The sequence below is a fragment of the Hyperoodon ampullatus genome (genome assembly GCF_949752795.1).
Source record: "Hyperoodon ampullatus genome assembly, chromosome: 15".
In the NCBI taxonomy this organism is placed as follows: domain Eukaryota; kingdom Metazoa; phylum Chordata; class Mammalia; order Artiodactyla; family Ziphiidae; genus Hyperoodon; species Hyperoodon ampullatus.
In genome coordinates, this window is record NC_136928.1 from 16,594,412 (window position 1) to 16,618,139 (window position 23,728).

The 23,728-nt window shown below is 36.1% G+C and overlaps 1 protein-coding gene across 3 annotated transcripts in view; it reads right to left on the minus strand.

The window, feature by feature from the left end:
- Positions 1-23,728, minus strand: part of TSGA10 (testis specific 10) — a gene marked incomplete at both ends in the record, with an annotated part of 62,020 nt that overhangs the window by 15,541 nt on the left and 22,751 nt on the right. For 2 of the 3 annotated variants that reach the window (XM_079720501.1, XM_079720500.1), the window contains 6 exons: positions 6,851-7,036; positions 10,636-10,746; positions 14,080-14,248; positions 15,379-15,434; positions 19,882-20,036; positions 22,718-22,833. In XM_079720501.1, the coding sequence (XP_079576627.1) occupies positions 6,851-7,036; positions 10,636-10,746; positions 14,080-14,248; positions 15,379-15,434; positions 19,882-20,036; positions 22,718-22,833 (793 nt within the window). The remainder of the gene's footprint in view (positions 1-6,850; positions 7,037-10,635; positions 10,747-14,079; positions 14,249-15,378; positions 15,435-19,881; positions 20,037-22,717; positions 22,834-23,728) is intronic. The other variant, XM_079720502.1, reaches the window with a different exon arrangement.

Sequence of the window (23,728 nt, forward strand, 5' to 3'; positions counted from 1 at the left end):
TTCACTCCTACCTTTCTGCCTTCCTTCCTTCCTCACTCACTGAATTTCTCACTCATTCTTCAAACAACCTTCTATCTATCCATCCACCCACCCGCCTATCCATTCCATACTTATTGAGTATATTCTATGTTCCAGTCAATGTGCCTAGATGCATATCCAATGATAAGCAAAATGGTCTCTGCTCTCATGAAGTTTCTAGACTATGGAGGAATCATGCATTAATAAAATAATCATACACATGAATATGTAAATATATATATTAAGCAAATATTTCTAGAGAAAAATGTGTAGAACACAGGAAAGTGACCTAGACTGATGGGATCGGGGAAATCAGGAAAGGCTTCTCTAAGTAAATGACACTTGAACTGAGATCTGAAAAGTGAGTAGATATACAGTGTGTTGGGGGAGGGTGGCTTTTCAAATCAGAGGATGCTAAGTGCAAAGCAAGAGCAGAGAGAAGGCTAGTATGGCTAGAGCTCAGAGACTACAGGGAAGAGTGATAGGAGGTGCAGTTGAAAAGGTATACAATTTACAAAATAGAGCCTAGTAAGCCATGTAAAATTTAGGTCTTTATTACAATTGACAGATCTTACAGAGTAGGTTATGTAATCGGTTTTGTGTTTTGAGAAGAATGCTTTGGACGTTTCAGGTTCTAGTAAAATAGCTGATTAAGCTAAGAGGAAAATCTGGATAAAATAGAATAAAAAATTATTTTTGCAGTGCATAGTTGAACTTGCAGGTAAGAAAGAGAAATTCTCACATGCCAAAAACAGAGAAAACAAAACCAGAGCAAGGAGCAAATGAGCAGGTCTGAAGCTAAGAGTTGGGGGTTAGAAGATCCAGTAATGGCGAATGGCTTAACACACTCAAGTAAGACTAGGAGACAAGAATTTAGGACTAATGGAGAGTTGGAATTGAGATCTCCACATAATCTGGGACCCTTGAAAGGAGGCTCCAGGAAAAAAAAAATCCACTCAACCTCACAGAGAGACAACCAAAAGTTTATCTTGACCTAGTCTCTGGATAGAGAAAAAAAAATGTCTTCTGTAAGAAACTGAAAACTTTGGTCTGGCTTCACCCAATTTTGGAGTCTGACTTTACCCTGCCATACCCAATTCTAAACTTTAACATAATGTTTGTTCCATGCCTATGATAACTCAGAGTCCTTTGTAGAAGCAGACGAACCTCCCTGAAATTCATAGTGAAGCACAACAGGAAAGATGAACGTTTTCTGGCTGGGTGGTGGAGGTCTTGAGAGCTACTCTCTATCACAAAACGATCCTCTAGTCTCCATTCCTGGCAGATTTAGGACTTAAGAGTTCCCATGAAATCCTTTCTCCCACATGTTCCACTTGTGTTTTTACAATAACTCCTGTTTTCTTGAACTAGCTGGAGTAGATCTCTTTCCCTTACACTTGAACAAGTTTTAATATATAAATGCATTTACTCAGACATGTGAACACATATTAAATGTCTTCAAAAATGTTTTCCTTTTAGAAAAAGTGAAAAATGTATCCTTAGGAAATCCCAAATTTCAGTAACATATATTCTGCTAAGTATATTTTACCAAAGTTCTGCAGAGAACTGGATTTTTAGAATTGGATTGAGCATGTTTTATACCAAACTCTTGGCCCTGATCACTATTGCCCTTAATATCACCTAAAGTCAACCCTCCTGGATTTGATCACAAGGTTTTAGGATCAAGGATAGCAATATTGTCATATAACAATGACAAAAACAAACAACACTGATATTGAAACAAGCATACCAATTATTTATAAGGTTCTTTGAGCAAGAGTTATTTACAGTGATTAAAGCAGATGATTTTTAATATATTCATGACAAAAAAAAGAAGCAACGATGAATGAAGAATTCTGTAAACATATGGGTAGATACAAATAAGGATTGACAAAGAATAAGAACAATAGTAATGATTTATTTTTAAGAATATAAAAACAAGGTGGAACTAAAATAGTACACAACAGTATCATAAAAGATTGGTGTACGTGTGTGTGTGTGAAAGAGAAAATAAGAGAGAGGGCACAAGATCTAGTAAGCAGTAGTTTTGTGCTCAGTATTCAAATTTTCTCAGGACCATATATTATTGTTTAGGAGGAAGGTTGTAGATTCTAACAACAGACTTTGTTAAGTACGCATATTACAATTTTAACTACTAAAAGAATAGATTGAGAATATATAACTTCCAAACCAATCAGCAGTGGGGTAGGAAGTGTGTAAAGAAAATAAACACATAAAAGACGTGTAAGAAAAGGAGGTTCTTCAGAAATGAGGGTGAAATAAATACTTTTTAAAACAAACAATACCTGAGAGAATTCAATGCCAACGTACTACAAGAAACTTTTTTCCCCCCTCAGTTGAAAAGAACTTAGCTCTTACCACTTTATTTTATTTTACTTACTTTTTGTTAAATTTTTTTTTCTATTTGTTACTTTATTTAGAAGAAATGTTTAAAGGAACTTCTTCTAACAAAAAGAAAATTATAGTAGATGAAAACTTGGATCTCCCCAAAGGAATGAAGAGCATGAGAAATAGTAAATATGTGGGTGAATGAAAAAGTCTTTCATATTTTAATTTCTTTAAAGATAACTATTTAAAGTTAAAATAATAATGTACTATGGGGTTTACAATATATGTAGAAGAAAAATGGAGGAACAGTAGGATAAAGAATGGGAGGGGGAAGTAAAGGGGTACTAAGAAGTAATCTATTATTTGAAGATAGACTGTGACAATTAAAAGATACATGGTCTATACTCCAGAATAATCAGCAGAAAAAAATAATGATGTACAGCTTATAAGGCCATAATAGAGATAGAATGGAATACTAAAAAATAATACTCAAAAGAAGGCAGAAAAAGAGTGAAAAGGAAACAAAAAAATAAATGGGACAAATAGAAAACAATAACATGGTAGATTTACACACAGCTATATTAATAATTCCATTAAATATAAATGGTCCAAAGACAACTAAAAGACAGATGTAAGACAGGATAAAAAAGCAAGATCCAACCATATGCTGTCTAAAGGAATATTATTTTAAACATAAAGACATAGAAAGATTAAAAACAAAAGCATGGAAAAAGATATACCATACAAACAATAATTAAAAGAAGTCTGAAGTGGCTATATTAATACCTTACAAAGTATACTGCAGAATGAGAAACATTACAATGGATAAAGAGATGAATTCATTAAGAAGTAATATAACACAGATTCAAATACATGAAGTAACATGACAGAACTGAAAGAAAAAATACACAAATGCACAAATATGTTTGGAGATTTCAACATTCTTCTCTCAATAATTGTTAGAATAAGTAAACAGAAACTCTGTAATGATAGGAATTGAAAAACACTATTGATGAACTTGACCCAATAGACATTTATAGAACATTTTACCCAACAACAAAATAACACACGTTATTTTCAAGTGTACATGGAAAACCCAGAAAGATGACCATATGCTAGCCATACAGTCTCAATAAATGTAAAAGACTGAAAAATCAATAACTAGAAAGGTATTTTTTTTAATCTCCAAATACTGAAAGTTAAACAATACCGCAAAATAATATAAGGGTAATCAGAAAATTATTTTGACATAAAATAAAATGAAAACATATCAACTGTGTAGAATAAGGTTCCATTTCTGGCATGGCAATGTGAGCAGCTCCATAGAACCAGTGAAAGTAGTGAAAACTATAAAAAAGCAACCTTAAATGGTCTTTAAATAATCTCTGGAAATGGTCTTAAGAACGTACAGTAAACGAAGAAACACTTTTAAGAAAACCAAGTAAAACTGGGAGGGAACAGGAAAAGTCCGTGGCATCTGAAGTATGACCCTCTCTCCCCACACCCAGCTCAGCACGATGGAAATTCCACTCCAGGTGGGTGCAGCTAAAAACAATGCTCCCTCTCCCCTCAGTACTCAGTCAAGAACTATAGTGTATTCCCAGGAGAGGCAGGCTATGAGCATTTCTCATGCCACTCCAAAAGCTACTTATTTCGGAGGCCAAGTTTCTGGCGACAATGTCTGGGAGATGGGGGCTCCCTTCTTCTGACCAGCCTCTCCACATGGGATGGAGGTTCTATCTTGTTTGTGGCATACTGAGAACACTGTGGCTCTGATTCTCCTTGACACAGGTTATTCATAAGGAAGAGGTTCCATACCTGGAGAGGCATGCTGAGAAGGCCAGAGGCTACAGCCATATACCCACCATCCCCTCCAAGTGCCCAGATCCTAAAGTGGGCACGTCACTCAAAGAGAACTGCACCACTGTCCCCATACCAGCTTTAGAGCCAGGGCTCAGAGATTTTGCCCAGGGAGAGAGAGAGGCCTTAAAGCAGGAAGCTCCTAAATTCTTCCAAAGGAACTTTACTTCATTTACAACATAATAGGAAAATTCAAGTCTAAGGCACTCTCAGGAACAATGGAAGGTACAGCGAAAATACTTCGAGGCTATGTTGAAAAGAAATTTTAAAAAGAATGGTAAACTCTTAAGAGATACAAGCTCAACCATAGGTCAGCTAGTTTACCCGCGAAAATTAGGGGAAAAGACTGCTAAGAAGAATGTTCTCGGGTTCAGAAAAAACTCAAACATTGACCTCAAAAGCTATCCCTGTAAAACAACCCAAATTTAATTGAATCAGTCTATGAAGCAATTTGTGCTTGAGGGCGCTGTTGAAAACAATAAAGCAAATAGCCAGAAATTAGTTGGGCTTAACAGCTGAATGTAGTAAAGGAAGAGAGTCAAAAAAGGCCCAGCCAGGGCTTCCCTGGTGGCGCAGTGGTTGAGAGTCCGCCTGCCGTTGTAAGGGACACGGGTTCGTGTCCCAGTCCGGGAAGATCCCACATGCCGCAGAGTGGGTGGGTCCAAGAGCCATGGCCTCTGAGCCTGTGTGTCCGGAGCCTGTGCTCCACAACGGGAGAGGCCACAACAGTGATAGGCCCGCGTACCGCAAAAAAAAAAAAAAAAAAAAAAGGCTCTGCCAAAACCACTGTCATTGCAGGGTAACTGTGGTCGCATTCAAGGTTGCACCTCTGAGGAGAAACATCAGAGGCTTCACACTTCAAGGGGAAAGGGGAGAAAGAGATTTCACTAAATAATCCAGCCAGTCTCTAATCATATAAACAAGCAGCCTTCCAGTTTCTGTTCCAACATGTAAAGAGCTTAGAGATCATCACTCCCATGCTCACAATATGAAAAAAGCAGAAACTATGACAATAAACAACTCTTCTTTGATCTATCAGAGAATTGAAGACATAAAATGAATCACTGTACCCAAAATATAGAGAAAGGTAAATACAGAGAATTGCAGCTTACCAGGAGGAGAAACTGCCGTTGGAGCTAGCAACCGGTAGCAACACTTAAAGGGTAATTGACCACCTGCTAGAGACTGAGCATGAACTAGCTTGAGAGATAGATACATCCTCCTGGCTCCCAGCCTGAGGAGAGCCCCACATTTTTATTAGTTTTACCTCCTGGAGCCCACTGGGTTTTCAGGATTAATATCCGAGAAAAATCCCCTCATGCTTCTAGCAGGGTGAGGGGAAAAGTAACCATTTTGAATAATCCCACAGAATTCTGTCCTTCTTGACCAAGGTCTGCCCCCAAAGGAGATGATTTCGTGACAGCATAACCAACATGGTTGTACCAGAGCCTAACCAATGTGGAGGGATGGTAGTACCTAACGCAGAGTCTCTCAAGCCTTTCTACCTCATCTCGGGGAGAAAAAAACTGAGAAACACTTGTGAAGGTCACATCCCAGGGGCACATGCCCACTAAAAGACTAAGACCTAATCGTAGGATAATAGAACGCGTCTCCTCCACCTACACTTCACTACCACATCAACAGGGCTCCTGTACAATAACAGGAGGTCACAGTTGAAAGAACTACAAGGTTCAGACTCTATTTAAGGAGTCTCTAAGTGAACCCAAAGACAACAGAGGAAACAAAGAAGGACACCAGAAGGAATTTTAGCCTCTCTGACATGCACGGCTACAGTAAACAGTAATCATAGCCTAACTCATAGACAGATAAACACAAAACTTCACAGTAAAGGCCTATTTACCTCAGTAACTTTTACCAAATGCTGTTTGTTGCAGCATTTTATTATAGAAAAAGTGAAGACAGTTAAATGTCCTTTAGTATGGGAATGAATTTTAAAAATAAAGTATTTTATTCAATGACTATAGAAGCAACTGTTTAGATGTACACTATATGTATTAAAATAGATACATTTCAAAATTATAATATTGAGCAAAAAAGGCAAATTGCAAATAGATACCTACAGTATATTATCACTTAAAAAAACTTAAAGCACACAAACATTATACATCATTTGTGGGTGACAGATATGTAGAAAAAGTACAAACATATGAAAAAGAGTTATACAACTGACACGAAAGTTCTACATACCAACCATTAGGGAGGGAGGAGAAGAAAGGATGAGGAGTTGTATCTGCAACGTTTTGTTTTTTTAAATAGAGACTTTATTTAAATAATAAATATATTCTTTATAAATATGGCAAAATGTTAGCATCCTTCAACTTTGGAGATGGGCATATGTGGGTCTTTTATATTACTTTTGGGGAGGGCACTGTTTTTGTATGCTTGAAATAGTTTCTAATTTTTAAAAATGCTAAAGATTATTCTAGTTGTAGAGTAGGTAAGAGATTAGAGAACCAGAGCGGAGAACAGTTAACAGACTACAATTCACAGTATAGTTAAATAACTTAAGTGTTTGTTTATACACTTAATTTACGGAAAGCCAAACAAAACTCTTTTAAATATGATACAGGATGTACCTACAAGCATATTTTACCAAACTTACCTGCTCGACCTCTCTGTTGAGGGCATCTAGTTTTTCTTTTAATCTGTTACCTTCTGCCTCAGCAGTGATAAGTTCTAATTTGAGGGTATTGTTATCTGCCTCTGCTTGACGGGCCTTATTTTCCCAGTTTTCAGCATCTTCACTAGCTTTTCGGAGTTGGTCCATCATTTGCCGGTTCTCAGATTCCTAAAAAGCAAATCTTAGGTATTACTTTAGAAGAGTAAAATGTTAAAACATGTGACGCAAATTAAACATTATTTGCCAGGTCACTGGGAATTTACTTGCCACGATGACCAACTGTACCATAATCTCAAGGACTCCTATCTCTACTCTCAGTTTAGAAAATTGGTCATCCTGTAATTAACAAAAGGGAATGGGACCAGGATCTGCCCTGGCTCCTGAGTCACACTCACTCATCTAGTAAAGTTTTCACTCTTATCTTCAAGACCTCAATGAATATGTTCTTATATTTGCTTTTGTTCAAACAAAATCCTCATTGCCTCCATATAGCTGCTTACTGACTACTTGCTGGTCTGGTTTCTGAGCTTCTGCCTTGACCTGACCTTTTGTATCTGTGTATTCCCTTGTTCCTGACTGCTCTTCTGGGTTGTACTATGGCTATAGAGCTTCTGCCTGCTTGCATATCTTAAGCGTCAGCTTCTGATAATTCTCTTGGTTTGGCATGTTTCCTATCTGGTTCCTGCCTTTCATTCATAACCCCAGCCTTAATTTCCTCGATCATGGACTGTTCTATAATTCACTTTTGCTCACTGTTCTAATAACTTGCCTGAAGTTGCTCAGAAGTAAAATATGAAACCTATGCCAATAAACACTACTCATAAATATACATTCATGTATATACTGGGCATACAATATAGAACCACTGTTAGAACCTATCATGATAAAGTTCTATCATGATGGACTGACTAAAGTAGGATCTCATTTCTAAAGGAAAACAATCAGCTCCTCAAATAATATATTATACTGAGTAATAATTATGAAGCTACTTTTAAAAATATTATTTTAGTAGTATGGTTTGGCCAACTCATTCTAAAGAATAATTTATAATTTTGGTAATTAATTAAAAAGGCGCTAGATCTCTTTCTCTCCTACCTGTTAATAAACAGTTCAGAAACACTGGAATAAGCAACATCTAATTGTATAAGGCAAATTACAATAAACAACATCTCATTGTATAAAGCTTTCAAATCAGATTTTTCTCATAAATATGATTAATCATGAGACTGGTTGAAATTCAGTTAATATTGCCACCTTGTGGTCTGGTTGTACCTTGACCAATATGAAGGATCTTTGCCCAGTCTGTTGATTAACAAGTTAACATACTAAACTACTGTATTGGCTTTTAAGATTCAGATATTCCAAATGTGCCGGTAAGAATCTGATGTGTGTTTTCTATTACTGTACTAAAAATAACAGTTGTGTACAGAGTATGTACTTGGGAGTTACATGATATAATATACATAAAATGAATTTTACCCACATTAATTTTTACCCTCTTTAACTTTCTGTAGCACTTATTGTGTGTGTCATTCTCTTAAAAGTGCCTTATAGCTTTATGTAGTTAGCTGTGGATGTACCATCTCCCCAGTAACCCCTCAGATTCCTCGAAGATACGAACCATTTTTATGTTGAATTCAGTTTTCTAAGGTAGGAATCATTTTTCTATTCAATTTGGCTTTGTGACTAGGTAATATATGGTTCCAAGTTTAAGCAGCAAAAAAGACTGCATTAAAACATCTCTCTGCCCTCTAACCACTTAGTGCCCTCCCCTCCCAGCAGCCAGCAACCACAGTTTACCCTTTTTTGTACCTGCCCAAAGCAGCCAGAGCAGTGTGCGGTGCAAGATGGGCAACATTATAAAGAAAGTGCAACTGATCTTTGGTATTCTCCAGTTCTCTCTTTGCAGATCTCTTTCCCCTCTTTCTGGTGCTTCCCCACCAGTTCCCTCTGGTTGACCACTGGGCTCTTTACACCCCTCCACCAGGGCAAAGGCAAAGCTGCTGCCTCAGCTGGAATCCTTTGCACTTCCTGTCTGAATTATGGATACAGCCTCTCCTAACTGCTCTTCCCCCTCTTTTGTTACCCTTCTGATTTCTTTTTCCAACATTTCCTGAACAATCTTTCTAAAAGGCAATTCTTCAAATAACTTCTGTGTATGTTGTAATGAAAGCTTCCTAAAAATACAGTTCAGACATGTCCTTCTTACCTCTTTATTACCACCCACCTTCACATTCCACTCTAGCTACAGGACCTACTCTTCCCCCCCTCTACTTGTTGTCCCCACTGCCGGGGGTGCCATTCTGTTTCCTCGCAGTTTTTCAACTCTGTCACCTCAGCGCCCAGCATACCGCACATTGAATGGATGAGTGATGAATAAAGTACTCGACAATCCTTAATGGACCTCCCTACCAAAACGGACCCGTGATCCTTTCTCTGAGGGGGATGCCTGGATCCATCCAGCTATGTTGTGAAACGGGGTCTCAAAAAAGAACTCACATGAGGGTGCTAAAAGCTGAGAGGAGTTTGATGTGTGATGTCTGAAAATACAATTCCAGAATTGAAAAGCCCCAATCCCTAATGGTGGAATTTCAGGTAATGCGACAGGCTAGGGAGAAAGAGTGTCTAACATTGTCTGAAAGCTTACTACGTTAAATGTTGTTCAGATAGTCTTTTATTTATATTCTGCCCTATTCCGGAATAGGCTTAGATGGCTCACTGTGCTAGGCATATCTTACTCACTTGGGTGTCCTTCCCAATTACCGTTGGGACACTGAGACTGAGGGAGGTTGAGTGGCCTATAGAAGTCTATGGCATTAGTGAGAGGAAGAGTCAGACCTACCTGACTCCAAAGCTTCTGTCCATTTATGACATTACATTGCTAGCAGCTTCAACTCAAGAAGGGTAGGAAATCACCTGCTTTGGCAACATGAGGCTGCTGCCTCACTGCCTGGAAACAAGGGTTGCAATTCAGGAGTCCTTAGAATCTCTCATCTCTCAAAGTCCTGAATGGTCTTATGTACACCATAAATAAATGTTCAAGATATGTTTATGGACTGAAATTAAATGATATGTTAAATACAATGAGGAAAACGGTTTGGGGGAGGAATTCCTATTAATGGTTTGATTGTTATGTAAGTAGGTAACACCACACCTATTACAGGAGTCAATCCAACACTATTTTATATAATAGTTTATCAAATGGACATACCTAACATCCTTGGTCTAGCTGTCTCTTTATTCCAGGGTTGTCACACATGTGCCCAAATTTATCGGGAATCATCTGATATCAGACATACCAGTCGACGTGTGTCTAGTCAACTGGTTACTCACAGAGAAATGGAGAAGAGAGCCATCTGCCCTCTGGTCCTGGGAAACAGGTGGCTCCACAACAGAGAGATCAATTCTGATCTGCTACACAATCAGGTGGAGCCTCTTTTGTCAAAGGTTTGTAACTGTAAACTACCATTTCCAAATATAAGTGAGCCCAACTTGATTCTGGCCCCTTGTTCTTCATCCAGTTAGGAGGGTTCTGCTTATCTAAAATGGCTAAGTGGCAAATAAAAGGGGTGTATCCTTGAGTTACCCTTCTGGACATTGGTGACATTCTAAATATATAGCTAACACGTAATTGTCAACATTAAAATAGGCTATGCCTTAAAGAAATGCACTTGATTCAGCTGTCCCTATGAGTGCAATCAATCAACAGCTTTAGTGAAAACTCAAGTATCTCGAGCCAAGGTGGAAATATATATATATATACGTACTTTGGACTTTAATATATTCTTCAGTCTATTAACCTCCAAATTAGTGTCTTGAACCTTCTGTTTAATGTCAGTAAGCTCATTATGAGTATCATTCAGTTTTTTAGACAGTGCCTATGAGAAAAAGACAGTTAAATCTGACTACAAAAAATTAAAAATTGCTCTGTCAAAACTACCATAAAATTTTAAATATTTACAGTAAATATGAAAAATAAAAATTAATATACCTAATATATAAAGCTCATATAAAGACAGTGAGAAAACACAAGGGTCCAAACAGTAAATGGGCAAAGAACCCAAACACAATTCACAAAAAGGAAGCATAAGTGGATAATACTTGAAAAAAGTTAAAATTTACTAGTAATGAAAGATATGGTAAGGAATGGGCATTTCCATGTATTATTAGAGTAAATGTAAATTGGAGAAAAGCAAATCTGTGATCTGCTACCTGGTGATGACATGAGACATTTTTAAAAGCTCATAAAAACAAGAAAGACAAATATGTTACTTTTTGTTAAAGGTAGGAGATGGATACTTGGGTATTCACGATACCCATGTCCACTTAGAAGGTTTTTTAATTTAAAAAAGAAACCTCATAAGCGTTTGATTCAATTTGAAACTAAATCTATAAAATTTAATGAAAAAGAATGTTTATTAAGGCATTATTTGCTATGTGACAATATTTATTCACATTAGGTGAATGATGCAGTAAATAATAGTATCTACATAGTGGTAAAACCACACAGAATACTATGCATTCATGAGAAATGTTTGGAATAATTTTTAATAATGGAGAAAAACGTTAATGTATATTTGAAAAAAATCAGGATAAAACACTAAAAACAACTCAATTTGTTTAAAATTGTGGTTTTGAGGAAGAAATACTTTTTAAGGTTTCTGCTTTCCAAATCTTTTATGATACGGGTTTTTTCTTTTTTTTTAACATCTTTATTGGAGTACAATTGCTTTACAATGTTGTGTTGGTTTCTGCTGTATAACAAAGTGAATCACCTATACATATACATATATCCCCATATCCCCTCCCTTTTGTGTCTCCCTCCCACCCTCCCTATCCCACACCTCTAGGTGGTCACAAAGCACCGAGCTGATCTCCCTGTGCTACGTGGCTGCTTCCCACTAGCTATCTATTTTACATTTGGTAGTATATATATGTCAATGCTACTCTCTCACTTCGTCCCAGCTTACCCTTCCCCCTCCCTGTGTCCTCAAGTCCATCCTCTACGTCTGTGTCTTTATTCCTGTCCTGCCCCTAGGTTCATCAGAACCATTTTTTTTTTTTAGATTCCATATATATGTGTTAGCATACTGTATTTGTTTTTCTCTTTCTGACTTACTTCACTCTGTATGACAGACTCTAGGTCCATCCACCTCACTACAAATAACTCAATTTTGTTTCTATTTATGGCTGAGTAATATTCCATTGTATATATGTGCCACATCTTCTTTATCCATTCATCTGTCGATGGACACTGAGGTTGCTTCTATGTCCTGGCTATTGTAAATAGTGCTGCAATGAACATTGTGGTATATGACTCTTTTTGAATTATGTTTTTTTCAGGGTATATGCTCAGTAGTGGGATTGCTGGGTCATATGGGAGTTCTATTTTTAGTTTTTTAAGGAACATCCATGCTGTTCTCCATAGTGGCTGTATCAATTTGCATTCCCATCAACAGTGCAAGAGGGTTCCCTTTTCTCCACACCCTCTCCAGCATTTATTGTTTGTAGATTTTTTGATGATGGCCATTCTGACCAGTGTGAGGTGATACCTCATTGTAGTTCTGATTTGCATTTCTCTAACAATTAGTGATGTTGAGCATCCTTTCATGTGTTTGTTGGCAATATGATATGAGTTTTTAAACAACCTGCAGTCCACAGAGGGATCCATCTTCTACTCTTGGGCCCTCTGACCCAAACAAAGGAAAAAACTATTCTTGAACATTTGTATATTGTTATGATACTAATTTTCTCTGATTATAAAAGATGTTTATGAAGGTGTAACAAACAACTATGATGTTATAGTAAGCTAATAACAGTTAAAAAATATTTATCTAGTGATTATGCTAGGCACTCTACATTCTTGCCAGGCATATTCTCATCTACTCTCCATTTTTACAGTTGATAGGATCACACAACCAGGCAGGGGACTTGAACTCATGTGGGTCTTAAACACTCCACTCTATTGTCTTCTCATGTAGAACAAAGCATGATATAAAGTGCTATGTGGTTTTATCCCAGCTACATTAAAAAGTTCATGTAAAAGATAGTATAAAAATTTTTAAAGTACATTGAAAATCAGTAAAAAATACAGTAACAGTGGGTAACTCTGGGTGGTAAATATGAGAGTTTTTAATCTAATTTTCATAAATATAAGTTATATTTACCTTTAGCCTATTTGCTTTAGCTATAAATAGAGCACACAAAGTAGATCCTATAAATTCACATCTCGTTTTTATTGCTATTAACTTAAAAAAAATAAACTTTCTTTTAAAATAGTTTTAGACTTATAGAAGAATTATTAAAATAGTATAGAGAGTGCCCATATACCCTACACTTAGCTTCCTCTATTATTAACATCTTGTATTAGTATGGTAAATTTGTCACAATTCATGAACCAATATTGATACATTATTAACTAAAGTCCATATTTTATTCAGATTTCTTCCATTTTTACATAATGTCCTTTTTCTGTTCCAGGATCCCATTATTCATTAATTTTTGAACAAAGTACTTTAACACCTCAGGCAACTTTTTAATAATTAATCAAGTTTTGCATCTTTATATCTGATTATGTAAATTTAAATATTGAACATTTAAAAAAAATACAGACTTGTATTATGCAAACTGAACACATTGAGAGTGATAGCAAAGCAAGGGAAATTATTTGGACCAAAAATTTTAAAGGGGGAAGAAAGTTTCCAAGTAGAATTTTTTTATGTGAAAATTAAAAGTGATATTGGTAATGAGAGCTCTGGATAAAGCTGAACTGTACTGGCTTAGAGAGGAAGTAATTAAAAGAGAAATTTTCCTAAAAAGAATCGCAGTGCTAAAGAGGACCAAATAATGTATCATGGTCTGTATACTCATATTCAAACAGAGTAACAGCCCATCAAATAAATCTATGCTTTTCTTGAAAATTTCAGAAGGTTATCTCCATTTGTTCGTTTATTCAAATATTTGTCCTTCACTAAGGAAGCACTTCCTAAGGTTTAATACAAATCTATTATACCCCTGTTCCCTCTTTTCTCTGATATCTAATACTATATGTCTGAAAATTTCATTTAGAAATTATGTGGCATATTCTGTGTAATAAAGGTACAAAATGGCTAGTTCCAAAGCCTGAGCTTTTCTACAAAATGAAATGAGGGCTATGCCTCAGAAGAAATACCTAGTTTTCTTGGAGAAAAAGATTGTAGGAACAAGTATACCTGGTTTTCTTGTTTAGCTTTAGAAAACCGTTCTTGGAGATTGTCATTCTCATGAGCCAAGATATCCCTTTCCCTGGCAATCTGAGACAGCTCATCATTTGTTTCATCCGATTGCCGACGCATTCTGGAAATGTCTTGTTTACACATAATTAGGGCTTCAGTAGACTGTCTATTCCACAAATCAAATAGTATATAAGAAGAGACATTTTACCAGAACAGAATAACAAATTTTCACAAGACAGAAGATAGACAGTTAGCATGAAAACATTTGAAGAAGTTTTAAATACATTTAAATTTGTAGGAATAAACACTGCAGAGATAGTGTGCACTGAAGTTCCTCTGTGTTGCCAACATTTCACTATAAAAGAGGATGCCAAATATACACGGTAGTCAATGATTTGTTAAGCATTTCAAAACTTCTGACATTCAAGTATAAGAAAGCCTTCATTCTAACTCTAGCTGCTATGGCTTAGTCTCCTCTGCAGGCTCCTCTTCCTCTGCCCTCTTAAAAATGAATGGTTCTCAGAGCTTAACCCTTAGCCTCCTGATTCTTCTCATGCTACCCCTTCTCTCAGACAATTCCTATTCATATCCGTGGCTCCCAACCCTGTCTACACTCAGATGACTCTGAAGTGATCACCCCAGCCTCAGCCTCTCCCTTACACTCTAGACCCTTATATTTAACTTCTTACTAGACATACTTATAAGGACATCTCAAAAGCTCTTCAAAGAAAAATCTTTTCTCACGTAGGTTCATCATGTCCAGTATTCATCCCCAGACAGAAACCTGGCATTTTCCTAGATTTTCTCCTTTACAAACACCACACTCTTGTCCTCCAAACTCCCGACCCCAATTTATCATCACCTCTGCAGCCTAGCTGATCTTTCCAGCATAAAAATCTCAAAATTCTTTCATGATTTCTCATTGCCCACAGACTCATTTGTCTGTAACACAGGCCTCTGCCTGCCTACCTAGCCTCTCCTCCCCCATTTCTCCCCTTACACTTTGGGTTCCAACACACTCACCTACTTGTCATTCAAGAGGCTCTTGAACATGATCTGTGGTTCTTTGTGGCTTTGTTATTCTTTCTACCTTGAATGCCTTCTCTTTCCTTTCCTTGGCAAACAGCCTATCCTCCCTTTACTTCCCTAAACTGACTTAGGCCTCCTTTCAACACTAGAGAGTTATCATCTTACATATAACATTAAGCTCCTTGTTTCTTACTATCTTTGTACAATACTTAACATAGTACTTTGCCCCCAATAAGTGCTCACATTTTTGTTGAATAAGTGACTTACCTTGATGCCTGTTCCATCTCAGCAATGATATTCTTCATGCCTGACATGGTCTTTTCCTTGAAAAGTAATATAAGTATTAAATAAAAAATTATCTTAAACTGTTATTTCTGTTAAAACTGAATAAACTAAAAGAATTTCCCCTCCCTTTTGGATTTCCATTTGGTTTTAAACATTTATGTTCTATTTTTCTTTGCTACACTTTAAAACTAAAGCCTAATATATCAGTGTGAGTATATGTACTGGATAAAAACAACAGATTATGCTCATTTAAGCAAAGACTATACTTACGTATATTGATATGAGATCATTATATCAAATACTGTTAAAAGATGTTTTGTGCAGTTATCCAGCAACACAAGAACCCCTTAAGCACCCTGTTTTTGGAAGAAAACCAATGGTTTGGCATTGTAGTGTTCTATACTGGGAATAATACTGATTTACTTCCTCATTTCTTCATGTTATAAAACCCAGGAAAGTGAATCATGTAAAACTGAATTTAGTTATTAAGAATAATAACTTCGACCAAGTATATATAATATATATATGTCATCAACATCATCTTCAAAAAGCTGTTCCAATGGAATTACTTATAAAAGTATATGATTAATTTTAGGTGTGAGTTAACAAGGAGGTAAGCATTAGGCCTAGAGCAAAGGTATAAAAAAATAAATTGCTATTCTTCCTTTTCAAGGGTATGGTGAGGAAGTAGAATTAATGGAGTCAATCAAGACTGAAATGAGGGGGAATATCGTAATGCCATCAATACCATTCCCACACCTCCTCCTTTAAAAACTCGCTGATCCTGAACTAGTTACAGATACTTTACATAGGTTCTTAGCACTAACATTAGTCCTAAAAAAGGAAAATTATTCTTTCACTAAATACCTAGATTTCACTTTGCTTTTTAAATTTTCAAATCCTTAGTAAACAAGTAGCAAGATGAAAAACTAAATCTGTATTTCCCAACTAGTGCTGTTTTTTTCATCAGAGAGACAGGTGTTTGTGTGAGTGTGAGTGTGAGTGTGTGTGTGTGTGTGTGTGTGTGCATGCGTGATCTTCCTTTATTCACATGCTCCTCTCTAGGGTATTTTTATCTCTGGTTTCCCATTCTGCTTTCTGGTAGAATGGTGCAGATTCCACATCTGGCAGTAATGGGTATTGAAGTATGGTTAAAATATCCATTAGCAAAACTGTTAAACCCCTTTAAAAAGCACAAGCCAATGGAAGAAAAACTCAAAGAGACAATACCACTTAAAATGGAATATTTACACATGCTTTTGAAATATAACTTAATACACTTCTAAATAAATTCGGAAAAGCTAATTGAACTTCTAGTGTTTCTGACAGAAGTTCCTTGGTTAAAATTTAAACATGGGGGCCTCCCTGGTGGCGCAGTGGTTGAGAGTCCGCCTGCCGATGCAGGGGATACGGGTTCGTGCCCCGGTCTGGGAGGATCCCATATGCCGCGGAGCGGCTGGGCCCGTGAGCCATGGCTGCTGAGCCTGCGCATCCGGAGCCTGTGCTCCGCAACGGGAGAGGCCACAACAGTGAGAGGCCCGCGTACCACAAAAAAAAAAAAAAAAAAAAAAAAAAAAAAAAAAAAAAAAAAATTTAAACATGGTTTATAAGCCTAAAAAGGACTTTCCTTTATCAATAGAAATTCATCTTGAAAGATTCTCTAAGAACACTGTAAAGTATCCGGGGCAACAAAATTACTGTACAGAATCCGATAATATATCCTCTTAGCCTATTTTTCTCTTAATATGACCCAAATAGTACTATTTCTTAAATTGTTGAAATTTATGCCATCATTATCAATTTGATAATCCTTGTACAACCTCAATACGTTTGTCCAACCAGTGACATAGATTCAAGTTAATTGTTAAAAATTCAACCTGGACAGGATGGTCATAAATCTACTCAGAAAAAAGAAACAAACTAAAATTTTACACAAATAATTCTGGCTTTTATGATTCAAAAATCTGTGAACTGGCTATTGAATTTTCTAACTTTAATTGGTAGCAAGTAGTAGAACATCTTTTAAAACTATGATTACCAGTAAAAATTCACCTTATTCACTATAATATACTTTTCCATAGTAATTTATTTCTGTAATCTCCAGATTAAACTATAAAACTACTGCTTTTCACTGAAAGGCATTATAAATTCTGCTCTGAAATATCACTCTAGAGAACATTTCCTCTTTTGAATGACTAACACTGCTTTGAAAAGTTATTTTCCTTTCATAGGATGGATGCGTTTACATTCATAATCCTATACAAAACTCTTAATTTTGAAATGGACTTGCAACTCAATATTCTTTGTGAAGGAAAAGATAATATTGGTACAGTTAGTAGAATGGAAGAAATGTGAAATACAAGATATAACAGAGGGAACAGATATTCAGAAAGAATTGAGTAATTTGTTTCTAAATATTAATGTTTTTAAAGAAAATGATGTTTAACTATTCAAAAAGTGGTTTGAATATAATGAGAAACAAAATCCCACCCCCCAAAATACCATAAAATTTCAAAAATATTAAAAGGTATTAACTATAAAGTAATGAGCCAGACTTTTCAACAAGTTAAAAGCCAAATTTTACTACCTCACGTATTTTGATACTTCAATTGTGCTCATGACTCCCAAATCTATTAACTTCAATTTTCTCTCCAAACCTTAAAATCCAAGAGCCTATGAATATTTCACTACATGTCCCAAAGGCATGTCAATAATCTTCCTCTCTAAGCTTGTTCTGTGTCCTGTGTTTTCTACTGCACGCATAGGAACTATTCATGTGGTTCCTAAGTCAGAAAGCGCGTGTTGTCAGTCTTACTTCCTAGAATTGCCTATTTTCTCTCATGGATACTGCCACTCTCCTAATACAGTTCTTATCATTTTACTCCTAACTAATGTCCTTGTCACTACTCTCATTTCCCTACAATCCACATTTTATGTAGATTAACAAGGGCTAGGATAATGTTTTAATGATCTAATTGTAACATTTCATTTTCATTATTTCAATGTTCCTCTATATCCATGATGATGGAACCTAAACTCAACATCATGTGTAGTTCTGATTTGTTGCTTATCTATCCCATCTCATCTTTTACCACCACACCCCCTTCATCCCCCCATACTCGCCTCTTTGCACTCTATTCTCTGGACATATTAAACTATCAAGGAATCTCATGAAATTCTCTTATGAAAGCCACTGGGCTTTCATATAATCTGCTCTACTTGTTTGGATCACCCTTTCTCTAAAAGGTGCTCTACCTGTCTGGATCACTCTTTCTCTCACTGTCCCCTTTCTCTAAATCTTTCCTTGGCTAATTCTTAGTCATCTTTCAGGGCAGTGTAGGCACCATCACTGCGTGGAAGGCTTCCTAGATCTTCTCCCTCCCCTAATCCAACCCCCAGGCTGAATCAGGTATGCTTCTGACAAACTTCACTCATACATTGTGCATACGTCATTATGGTACTTAGCACATTCTATCATAACAGCCTCTTTCTTTATCTTTCTCCAAATTATACCACAGGCCTTTGGAAGGTATGCCCACTCAACCTCAGTTTCTAACATAATTCCTGGTACATGTCAATAAATGTTTGTTGAATGGATGGATGGATGGATAAATGAATGAATTAGTTCCCTTAGAGAGGGGAAAGACCTCATGCCAGTGATGCTGCCTTTGCTTAAGACATTTGTAGAAAACAGTTTAGGAGTTGCCTTCAGAATCAGTTTATGAGCTAGAAAAGGGGGTCAATATTTCCCTGCCTTTTTGAGAACACCTTTTTGTGGTTGTTGTTGTTGTTTGAACAACAGAAATGTGGGATGAAGCTTATCATCTAACTTTATTCACCAGTTCCATGTGATCCACTCTCAAGGCTAAGGATGATGTAACAACGTGCCCCCAGTTCTGAATACAATTACAAAGGTGGTTTTAATGAAATACACATATTGCCTCCCAAGGTGGCTACCTGAAAACATAAGTTCTGATGTGCTTTTAAAAAGAAATCAGTCTCACTGCTTTTTGTTTATTATGCTTTACATTTTGATATTTGAATTAGTTATTGTTAGTGAATGTTGATCATAAAGTGATGACAGAAAAATCTATTTAAAAATATTAGCTAGTGGGCTTCCCTGTTGGTGCAGTGGTTGAGAATCTGCCTGCCGATGCAGGGGACACGGGTTCGTGCCCTGGTCCGGGAGGATCCCACATACCGCGGAGCGGCTGGGCCCGTGAGCCATGGCCGCTGAGCCTGCGCGTCTGGAGCCTGTGCTCCGCAACGGGAGAGGCCACAACAGTGAGAGGCTCGCATACCGAAAAAAAAAAAAAAAAAAAATTAGCTAGTGAATTTGAACACATATTTCCTAAGACTATCTTGAAATATTTCAAAATCAGATTTTAAACTTTTAGCTCTCTAGGAAAAAATTGAGAAAATCCTATTATTTTATTCAGATTCAAGTTCAAACATTTCTTTTAAACCACGGTTGTCAGAACATACTTTAATTGCCAGACTCTCTCCAAGGGATGCAATATTCTCAGATTTTTTATCCAAACATGCTTGCAGGCATTCCTTTTCTTTAGCCAGATCATTGAGGGTTGCACTGAGAATGCTGATTTCTTCTCGCTGGGCAATATTTTGTCTTGTAAAATTATCTAAACGTGTAATCATAAAGGCATTGTTTTAATCAAGATAAATTTTTTTCTAGTTCAAGCAGAGTGAAATACTTTTCAAAGAAAATTCTCCTATATTATATTCAATGACTAAATATAAAGTACTGTATCCCAAATAAATAATGGCTTTTGTTGTTAGTGATTAAAAATGAAGGTTAATCATGAAATTCTAAATGACATAAATGTAAAAGCACAATTAATACATTTGAATTAGAACAGCAAAGGATATATGTGGAATCTAGAAAAATGGTACAGATGAACCGGTTTGCAAGGAAGAAATTGAGACACAGATGTAAAGAACAAACATATGGACACCAAGGGGGGAAAGAGGTGCGGGGGGAGGTGGTGGGATGAATTGGGAGATTGGGATTGACATATATACACTAATATGTATAAAATAGATAACGAATAAGAATCTGCTATATAAAAAAATAAATAAATTCAAAAAAAACATAATGGAAAAGAATATGATAAAGAATGTATATATATATGTATAACTGAATCACTTTGCTGTACAGCAGAAATTAACACAACATTGGAAATCAACTATACTTCAATAAAGTATATTTTTTTAAAAAAAGAACAGCAAAGGAAAGTTCTTTATAACAAGTTCTCAAAGTAGAATGTGTGATGGGGTAGGGGAGGGTGTGTGGATGAAGCACGTGGACTATCAATTTTCCCCTCTAATTTCACCTCCCTCTAGCTTAGAATCACTGTTGGATGTAAGCTGGTAACTAACAGATCTTAATAAAATATCCAATTAAGTCATCTTCAGAGTCAAATAGCTTCTAGTATTTTGGTTTTTCTAAAGTAGTGTTATAAAAATTCCTAGAAAAAAAATCATCCCAGGAAGTCTGATTTGATTTGTAAGAATGCTGGCAAGCCAATGTCACTGTTGAAGGACTGAAAGATGGTGTAGAATAGTGGTTTCTAAATTGTGGTTTCTCAACCAGCATCACTGGCAGCACCTGGGAACTTGTGAGAAATACAAATTCTTAGGTCCCATCCTAGACCTACTGAATTAGAAATTTTGAGTGGGCAGACCAATTTATGTTTTAACAAGCACCCCTCCCAAGTGATTCTAATGCACAATAAAGTCTGAGAACCACTTGAGGAAATTGGTAAGGATACTAAAGCCCTGGCCGCATCCTACTTTGAGGAGCCCAGCTCAGTGAGCTTTAGCTCTCCAGGTAAAGACTGAAGTGTGAGAACCACTGGTCTAGAGCTCTACCAAGGAAGCTCTGTGTGACTAGACCTCTAAGGAAATGCCCGCCAAGGGCCACCCAGTGCAGCACTAAGAGACGTAATCCCATATGCCAAGAAGGTGATTTATATAATACATCACATCCCTTTTCCAGGCAAACCACATGTTTTGGGTGTTCTGTTATCTGAGTTCATTCCCATTGGCATAAAATAAACTCTAAAACAGCTAGTATCTCCTAGCTTAAAAAAATCCTCAACCCCACATCCCACTTAAGCTACCACCCCCATTTTTCTACTACTCTTAATAGCCAAACTTCTTAAGACTTCGATACTCTCCTGTCTCTACCTCCTCACTTCCCAATCATTCGTCAACCTACTCCACCTTCCACATCTAACACTGTAATTCAAACTTTATGGGGGGTCAGTGCTACCAAAACCTCCAATGTGCCAATCCAATCAATGTTTTTTCATTCTCATCTTATTTTGCTTCTTGAAAATATCTGACAATTGATCATATCCTCCTTTTTAAAACATGTTGCTCTCTTGCTTCCTAAAATGACACTCACTTCTGGGTTTTCTTCCTATGTCTTTGGCTTCTTCGTACTCAGTCCTGGATCCTCTTCTCCTCATTCTCTATATTTCCCCTAGGTGATTTCATGGTTTTAAAATATCATTTATATGCTGATGTGTCCCAAATGTATATCTTTAGCTTAGATTTCTCATCTGAGATACAAACTTACCTATTTACCTGCTTACCCTACCTTTTCACTTGAACTTAAAACATCCAGAAATGAGTTCTTCAATCTTCCCCTTTTATATTTTCTTTTAATACTTCCTGTCTCAATAAAAAGCACCTCCACCCACCTAATTGCTTATGTCAGATATTTTTGAACTGCATAATAGCAAATCTTAAAAATATTTATTCAGTTTTAAAATGGGCTCTTTTATAGTCCTGACCAAAATTTTACTTTAAAATTATAAGAAGATTAAGTTATGACCATATTTTCATAAAGATCACTGGTAAGAAACAATAATAGGAGACTTTATAAAAATAATTTTCTCTATAAACTCAAGTGATACCATAGATATAGCCAAATATATGTACACTTTCCACCAAAAATAGTATATATGTAATGTATTTCATTACAACAGCTATGGGCATGACATACAATACAAAAACTTATAAATTCAAAATTGATCATCAAAAATTTACAAAGTATTGCTGCTTTGTTTAGCTATTTCTTCATTGAAAAATATGAAGCCATGTCTAAGTATTTATGGTGCTAAATTTAAGTAAAAATTTTTATTATCAAAGAAAAATATATTTTCCCATGATTTCTGACTAAAAAACTTTAAGGGCATATTTCTAAGTTTATCTATGTTATAACTGAAGAGAAGAAAACTTTTTTTTAAACCAGACTTTAAAAAAAAAGTAACATCAGGAAAAAAAAAATACTCACCAATTTTTTCATCCAAGCACATAATTTTCTCCTGAGTAAGCTGTAGCTCATATTTTTTCTTAGCAAGGTGTCGTTGAGTATCAGAAAGATCTTTTTCTGTGTTTTCATATAAAAGTCTGTAAACATTTTAATAATAAAACTAATTCTGAAATTTTGTTTTATCAACTTTTTAGTGTATTTAAATCTAAAAACTTTTAAGAATACTAATGTACATTTTTTTCTTCTTAGTATTTTCATTATAAAAACACATTATAGGAGGCTTGAAATATAAAGGATAAAAAGGGATCCTCAATCCACCACTCCAACATAAGCAACTATTAGCACTTTGGTGTTCATTAGTTTGTATTTTTTTGGCTACACGTATTTTAAAGTTACCATATTCTAAATTCAAAACTGAATCCTGATTTTTTTTCCACCTACACTTAATCTTTAGCATTTTTTAATCTTATTATTCAGCCCTCCAAATTATCATTTTCTGGCTGAAAAACCTTATATGAGCAGTAACCATTTACTTAAGTACTCCCCTAATATTAGATATTTGGTTCATTTCATGTTTTCACTATTATAAATAAATCTGTAATGAATAGCATTTCATTGAGTCCACAAACATTTATTAAGTGTCTAGTATGTACCAGGCTCTAAGTGTTGAGGAAGCTATGGTGAAGTAGGTGGGCAGTGGCCCTGGTCTCATGGAGTTCACAGTCAATAAACAAATATTAATAAGTAAACAGACTACAATTTCTGGAAATATGGAAGCTAGATAATCTGAGAGTCTTCTCACCACAAAACACTTACACATACTAAATATGATGTAAGAAGCATCCTTTTAAATGTATAGCAAAACTTAGAAGGATTTGTAAGGGAAGTCCCCTGGAGCCAAATCAGAGCAATAAGACAATGAACTGATGTTATGTTAGATACAGTTGGGGTTTGCCTGTCTCTGTGGCCTAGAGTCTTGCCTTTTAACTCAGAAACAGAAGATGAGGCCACAGAGATGGCTGCAACACAAGT